We start from the raw sequence: 8,257 nt of genomic DNA, 5'->3' as shown, positions 1-8,257 counted from the left end.
TGTGAGAAAGAAGAAATAAATTTTATGTGTTAAAAAAGGAGGAGAAGGAGGAGGAGGAGGAAAGCGAAATCTCCCCAGACGCTTCGTTTCTACAGGGCAGCACCAGCGCGAATGAACCGGAGGGAGGACCTGGCCAATATCGGTGCCTCCGGGAGGGGCGAGGGGGGGTAGTGGAGACCCGAGGCGCGATAGAGAAAGTATCTATATAATGCAGCGTTTCCCAACCTTAGGAACTTGAAGATGCGTGGACTTCAACTCCCAGAATTCCCCAGCCAGCATAGCTGGCTGGGGAATTCTGGGAGTTGAAGTCCACGCATCTTCAAGTTCCTAAGGTTGGGAAACGCTGATATAATGAACGCTTGGGGAGGGAAAGTGCTCTGAGAGCAGCGAGTGGAGGGGGGGGGGAGATACAGAGTTGCCGGCTGCGCAGACAGAAGCCCCTTTGTGCAGCCCCTTCCAGCTGCTTCGCCGGGTGTCCCTTTTTGTTTTGATATACACCTAATCCATAGATTTAATTTTAATTTTAATTTATTGAGATTTCTATATTTCTATCAATATAATTTCTATATTGATACTTTGCAACACCCCCTCCCCCTTCACACACACACACACTCACACACACACACACCCCGCCGGAGAGCGATTGCGTTAAGAAAAATCTGATGTTGCGCGGGGTGGGGGGGTGGGGAAGGGAAGGAACGATCTGCTCCCCCCTCTCCCCGCCACCTTCCCGGCCGCGCCGCCTTCCTCGCGGCCTCGGCTCGCAGCCGCTTTTGTTGCAAGCGACCGATCGATTCCCCGCTACTCCGCCGCCTCCGCCGCCGCTCTTTCTCCAAAGGCTGAGCCCGCCCCCGCCAGCCAGCCAGCCAGCCAGCGAGGAGCGAAGCTCGGAGGGACGAGTGCGCCATCCCACGCCGCCTCGCCTCGCCTCGCCTCGCCTCGCCCGGCTGCCTCGCTCGAGGGCCGACTGGAGACCGGGAAGAAGGAGGACGGACCAGCATCCGAAGGGCCGGGCCGGAGCGGCTCGGGCGGTTGTGTGGTCGGAGTCGGGCGGCTGGGCTGCGCCCTCCCCTATTGTCTCCGCTCGGCTCGGGGCTGGCTCGGGCGGCCGTCGGTGCGGCACGGCGGGCTCGCGGCGCCATGGTGGTGAGTGGAGGCTCGGCTGGGCGGGAGAGGGCTCGTCTGTCTGTCCGTCCGTCCGACCGACTGGCTGTCTGGTGGGGGGGGTGGGATGGGGTGGCGGGGGTGGGCAAGCCCCGCTCTCCGACTGCCGCGACCTGCACCTGTTACCATCGAAACCCAGAAGGGGCGCCCCGCGCGACCCAACCCCGCCGCCGCGTTCCCGCGACTCCCCTCTGGCGCGTGGTTGCATAAGCGGCCAGAGATGAAAGTCTCTGCGAACCTCAACCGCAGCCCCTCCTCCTCCTCCGCCCCCCCACCTCAGGTCAGGAGTCCGGGGAGGGGGGGGAAAAGCACATTTCGAGGGGACCCCCCCCTCCCCGAATCGCCCCTTTCCCCAATGCTTTTCCTCTCCCCAGCTCCAGAGAACCGGGCATAAGGGAAGTCTTTGAAATCCTAAGATCTGGGCAGTGGACAGTTTGGATGTCCTCAATAGACCCCCCCCCACACAAGGCCCAAATGGCTCTGCCCGGGAAACATTTTTTTTTATTAAAAAAAATGTTCCTCCGGGGACATCTCTTTAAGCCCTCCCTTCCCTGGCTATCATCAATATTAGATTAGATCTGCATAAATATTAAGAGATCCCATCCACATTCTCCCCCCCCTCCTCCCAACCTTTCTCCACTTTATATAACCTCAGTTCTTGGGAAGCGTTAAGTTGCCAGGCCTGGTCATCTGAATTTGCACCCTAAGAAGCAAGAAAGGCAGAAGGAGGCCATTGAGAGGAAAAATGGGAATTTCACTGATGTAGAGTGGAATATTATCCTATTTTCTGGCAGGAGATTTTGTTTCAGTTGTCATCTTCAGAACCACTAGACAAAGTTTCCTGACATTTGGGAGTTGATAGGAATATCTAATATAAAAGGCAGTTCCTTCAATCTACCTTAAGCTAATCAGGTTCAAAGGCCACATTTTTGTTGTATCCCACTCTGCTGCATCACCTCCCATCATCCACAGCTGAGCGGTAATGGTTTATGAGAGATGGAATCTAATACTTAAAGAAATCCGACATAATGCTGGCTCACGTATCATAAAGGTAAAGGTAAAGGTTCCCCCGCACATGCGTGCTAGTCGTTTCCGACTCTAGGGGCCGGTGCTCGTATCATATTCAGTGCTATTTTGCTTTAATTATGGTTGTTGAGTAAACCTCAGTATCTTCACACATGGGCTAAAGGCATAAGCCATGATTTGCAAACATCAGTAGCTGGATGTATGTAACCTACATTAAACCAGTCCTATAATGGTTCAGGGACACGGTGGCTCAGTGGGTTAGGACGCTGAGCTTGTCGATCAGAAGGTCGGCAGTTTGGCGGGTCGAATCCTGAGTGCCGTGTAGCAGAGTGAGCGCCTGTTACTCGTCCCAGCTTCTGCCCACCTAGCAGTTCGAAAGCACATAAAAAAAAATGCAAGTAGAAAAATAGGGACCACTCCGGTGGGAAGGTAACAGCGTTCCGTGCGCCTTTGGCGTCTAGTCATGCCGGCCACATGACCACGGAGACGTCCTCGGACAAGCGCTGGCTCTTCGGCTTTGAAACGGAGATGAGCACCGGCCCCTAGAGTCGGAAACGACTAGCACGCATGTGCGGGGGAACCTTTACCTTTACCTTTATAATGGTTTAGGGCCAGGGTAGGCAACCTTGGATCTTTTATGACTTGTGGACTTCAATTCCCAGAATTGCTGGTTCAGGAATTCTGGGAGTTGAAGTCCACGAGTCATAAAAGAGCCAAGGTTGCCTACCCCTGGTTTAGGGTAATAGATGAATCTATTCATATCCTGTTGTATATGTATACCTCAGCTGAGTGGACAGGAATAATGTTTTTTTTTAAATCTGTCCAAAAAGAAAGTAAAACATGGCTTAAGATGGGCTTGGTCTCACAAGCTATCCTCCTGCTATTCAACTAATTGAACAGGTTTTGCAGGTTTTTTGAAACAGATCCAAAAATCTGTAAAGCTGCTTCCCCCCCCATCAGCGATGATTCATGTATACCATAAGGAAGGGTCATTTCCTTGATTTTTTTCCAGAATTGGCCACCCTTGTAACTACCTAGCTTTATTCTTTTGAGCAGAAGAATATTCTCAGCTATCCGTATGATTGTCCCTATGTTTTCCCAATGCAGACCTCCCCTTGCCCTTCTCTCTTCCTATCACCTTAAAAATAATGTTCCCCCATTGCATAAATGTGAACCCACATTAAAGAGTAAATCAGTCATGTTTCGTATTTACTCTAAAGCAGGAACAACATCCTCTATATACCTATGTATATACACAGTGAAAATGCAAATGTTGTCAAATGAACAAACAAATCCTAGCTTGATATCTAGGTCAATGTTTCTCAATCTTGGCAACTTGAAGATGGGTGGACTTCAACTCCCAGAATTCCATAGCTGGCTGGGGAATTCTGGATGTTTAAATGTACACATCTTCAAGGTGTTGAGTGTTTGTGTGGTGTTGAGAAACACTGATCTAGGCACAGAAGACCATGGCAATGAGGTTCAATGATAACTGGGATGAATCCTAGGACAGCCCTACCATTGGCTAGATCAGTGGTGGCGAACTTGAGCCTCGGGTTTTTTTTGCAGACGTTTCATTACCAAACTAGGTAACATCATCAGTGCAACCTTAGTAACTTTCTACTCTTCACTCCTTGTAGCTTATTGCTTTGGTTAGTTTATCATTGATCTGTACTGCATGTAGTGGGGTAGGTACTTATTTTCAGCATAATGGATGCTTTGGTTTGTGGTATTCTTTGGGTTGTGCCAAATAAGTCTAATAATTCTGCTATCTTTTGGACTGTGAGCTTTTTGTTAAGTGTTGTGAATGTTAATGACAGCACAAGTGGGATCTGCAATAAAATGTTGGTGGTCAGTATACTAGCCACGTAGCCAATTAACCATGCCCTTTTCATTGTGTCATTATTTCCTATTCATTGGTTTTCTATCCCATTGTAGGAAACATTATTCTTTGGTTACCAAGCATGAAGCTTCAACTGGATTGAATTGATATCTCTCTCTCTCTCTCCCCCTCTCTCTCTCTCTCTCTCTCTCTCTCTCTCTCTCTCTCTCTCTCTCTCTCTCTTTTTCTCCCCCCTCTCCCTCTTCTCTCTCTATAATTGTTACCATTCTCCAGCCTGATGTTAAGCTCTAATATACTGGAGTATTTTTATTTTGCTTTCATAAAGGTTGGTCCTTTGGGAATTAACTAGAAACGGGCAACTTACAGATTTCCAGATATGAGGACTGCTTAGCCACTCATTTTACTGATTGACTTAGATGGAGAACTGGAGAACTTTAGTTTACCTGCCAAAATAGGTTGTAAATAAATGCAGAGTTTGGAAAAGAATGGAGCCCTAAGTAGTTTAAATTTCAAAGACATTTTGAGCGTAAAGTGAGTTTTTGCAAAGACTTTATGAAATGCTTTTTTTAAAAAAAAATACTTCTGTTATGGAGAATATTCAGAACGTGATGTATTTTGACAATCCCATGTGGTTCTTCTACATACAATAAATACTTACAGTGTCAGCTATATGTTTCACATGTCACATGTCAACACTGACAGTCCTCTACAACTTTCCAGATAATAATTTTATAGCCAGCTCCAGCTAAGAGTTGACTTACCTCAATCTGCTTTCTGGTTGATGGAAGAAACCGGGTGTTGAAGTTAGGTAGAATCAGTTTTTAGCTTGTCACAGTCTATAATGAAAAGCTCCATATGGGTTTGAGATATTGCTTTAGAAAACTGATGATGGAGCAAGATTAGATATTAAATGCAGAACAAGTCAGAGAGCTACTTTCTGTGAAAATGCACACAGTAGGGAAAAAAAAACAATTTTAGGAGGAAGAGATTGTTTCCTTTTTTTGAACATTGATAGTGGCCTTGCTTATTTATTTTTTATTTTTATTATTATTTTAATCCCATTTATATCCCGCCCTTCTCCGAAGACTCAGGGCGGCTTACAATCTAAAGCGCAAATCAATGTGCTTAGCAATAGCCTTCATTCTATGTATATGCCTGCTTATTAGGGCTTTCGGCCCCTCCCAAGCGGCATTATTACAAAGTCAGCTTATTGCCCCCAACAATCTGGGTCCTTATCAGGTTGGGACATAATCTTATGGGTAGCAGCAAATAAAGGGAAGTCACCACATGGTACGCAACAGTGGCATTTAAGAGGCAGTTCCTTTTGCGGTATCAGCACCAGATTTCCAAATAGTAGACAACATTTGTTGCAATGCCTGAGGAAATTAGCTTATTGTTAGGGTTTTCTTGTAGTAACATGGCTTGCAAAGAATTGTCAAAGAAACTCAAAGAGTTTTGATTAATGGTATTTATTAGCAAAAAGGCTGAGAATATAACTCAAGAATTCCAGCAAGAATTCTATTTTCAGCTGAGAAATCTATATACTGATAGTCATTGACTTACAACAGTTCATTTAGTGACCCTTCAAACTTACAACGGCACTGGAAAAAAGGGACTTATGACCATTTTTAACACGATCTTTGAAGCGTTCCCATAATCATGTGATCAAGCATTCAGATGCTTGGCAACTGGTTCATACTTGCTGTGTCCCAAGGTCATGTGATCACCTTTTGCAACCTTTTGACAAGCAAAATCAATGGGGAAGCCTGATTCACTTAACAACTGTGGCAATTAAGGTCATAAAACAGGGCAAAACTCACTTAAATATCTCACTTAATGACAGAAATTTTGGGCTCAGTTGAGGTCGTAAGATTGTGGTTCTTATTCTCCATTTTGTGAGGTATAAGGGTTGAGTCTTTAGGAAAAATGGTGAAAGGCACCATGCTGCTGTTCTACATTTACTAGACATTTTAACAATTCACAAACAAACCTTTATTCGTATGATCCAATGTAGACTTTTAAGTACAAATCAGGATTTTGTAAATGATTCATTTACAATCTCGGTGATTCATTTAAAATCCTTAGAATTGAATTGGCTTAATATATTGATTTGACTAAGCTTACAGAGATTTGGGCTCAACTGTTCATTATTTGTAGCACTTACTGGGTGATCTTGGCCAGACAGCATATCTCAGCATATTTCCATCCTCTCTATATTTGTTTATTTTCTGTTTATTATCTTGTAAACATGTGTGACCAAGATAGTAACATTCTTCCCTTCTGTTTTCAGCAGCTCCTATGGAAACGTGGTTACTATTTAAAAATCTCAAATTTTATAGGTCACCCTTCAGTCCCAGTAGATTCTTAGCATGGTTTACGAGGCAATTAAATTAGTGTAAACAATTTTTAAAAATTATCATGAAGAAGTAATTTATCTAACGGAGCAATCCAATTTTTACCTGTTGCTCCAAAGATGTCAAACAGCATCAGGTGGATTTGAGGATAGAATTTCAGACCTGGGGTGCCATCTGGCTATTTCCTTCAAACAACCTTAAACACACTAGAATCATGCATCATATTAAATTATAATGTGAATTTTGTGGTTCTAACTTAAGGTATATACTTAACATGTAGTGTGACTTATAAACAATGTGGTCTGTAAACCAATTGCAGTTGTTCAATAAACCATGTATAGCAGGGGTCTTCAAACTTGGCCCTTTTCTGACTTGTGGACTTCAACTCCCAGAATTCCTCAGCCAGCATGCCTGGCTGAGGAATTCTGGGAGTTGAAGTCCACAAGTCAGAAAAGGGCCAAGTTTGAAGAGCCCTGATGTATAGCAACAGCCTTCCCTCTTTTTTTCTCTGGGGGGGGGCAGAGGGACTTTTGCCTGCTTGATTGGAAACTGGGATGACCTGGAGAAGTTTGACGCTTCTTTTCTCATCAGGTTCCATTCTCTTCGTCAACCAACATGGCACGGTAGATGCCTCTGCCTAGACCAGGGGTAGGCAACCTCGGCTCTTTTATGACTCATGCACCTCTGGCTCAGGAATTCTGGGAGTTGAAGTCCATGAGTCATAAAAGAGCCAAGGTTGCCTACCCCTGGCCTAGACATTGAAGGCCAAATTGGAGGATGGTTTTTGTTCTCTGATCACACTCCCAGGAAAGGAAATTTACAGGGTGAAGGAGAAAAATCATTTGGTTACATTGCAGGTTGTTTTCATAGCAATAACCTTGAACAGCTTAATTAACACTGACCCACTGAAAATTTCAAAACCACTTTGAATCAGAAACACTACATCATCCAATAGGTCTCCTGGATCATAACCATGGCCTCCAGGTTGGCGGATATTTTGTCCCACTTTTAGAGAAGGTCCCCACCAAAAAACAATTCCTTTGCTCCCTCTTCATTCAGGTTGTTCTCTCTAATAGAAGTAAATGTGCAGTTCCATAGGATAGATAGTAAGTCTTCCTCTCCTCTAATCCTGGCCTTTTAGAGCTGTCTACTTCAACTTGATCCCATCAGGTGTTTTGAGCCATAATTTGTATGTATCACCTGCCCAAATTTGGCATGATGTGAGCTGTAACTCAACATGTCTTCGGGATGCTCAATAACAAAAGACAGGTTTAGGGTTTGAAGATCAAAACCAGCTCCTGGGGCATTAGGCTGTTGACTGTACAGACTTGAAGATCACATAAATTTTGAGTCTCTGCTTAAAAAACTAAAAGGTTTAGGAGCCAGATGGCGGCCTCAAAAAGCATATTCTTTTTCTTCAGAAATGCATAGTAAATACAACACAGGAGATGACGTCAGCACACCTCAACTAACAGCCTGGAAGGAGGAGCTGGAGAATGGCAATACCAATACACATATGTGGTTTTGCAACATACGATTTTGAGAGAAAAAAGAAGTGGTGTTGGTTTGAAGTTTGCGCCGTGATCTGTCGATTTCTGGCTATATTGTGGTTTACATTAACAACAGTATAGTTTTTCTATCGTAAAAGGAATTGCTGTCCTCTGCTTTGATCACACTTTAAACGGAGGGCTTTCTTCAGTTGTTAGCGTTTCAGCTGTTCATCAAATTCCGCAAAGTGGGATGAGAAACCTGGAGACAAGCTCTATAACAGGGCTGTCAAACTTGCAAAATCACTTGACGTGTCGTGACATATCGCGACTTTTCCCCCATCGCCGGAGCTGGGGTGGGCGCAGTTTTGGCATGACACCCC

The 8,257-nt window shown here is 44.7% G+C and overlaps 1 protein-coding gene across 1 annotated transcript in view; it reads left to right on the top strand.

Annotated features, from left to right (window-relative positions):
• Nucleotides 1–927: 927 nt before the first annotated feature.
• The window catches only part of ARHGAP33 (Rho GTPase activating protein 33), a 39,296-nt gene continuing 31,966 nt past the window's right edge, over nucleotides 928–8,257 (top strand). The window contains exon 1 of the mRNA XM_081334518.1: nucleotides 928–1,146. Coding sequence (XP_081190644.1) covers nucleotides 1,141–1,146 — 6 coding nt within the window. The 5' untranslated portion in view covers nucleotides 928–1,140. The remainder of the gene's footprint in view (nucleotides 1,147–8,257) is intronic.

Source organism: Vipera berus (genome assembly GCF_964194415.1).
Source record: "Vipera berus genome assembly, chromosome: 9".
Lineage (NCBI taxonomy): Eukaryota > Metazoa > Chordata > Lepidosauria > Squamata > Viperidae > Vipera > Vipera berus.
The sequence above is the reverse complement of the archived record's forward strand: the minus strand, read 5'-3'. Positions and strand labels throughout refer to the sequence as shown.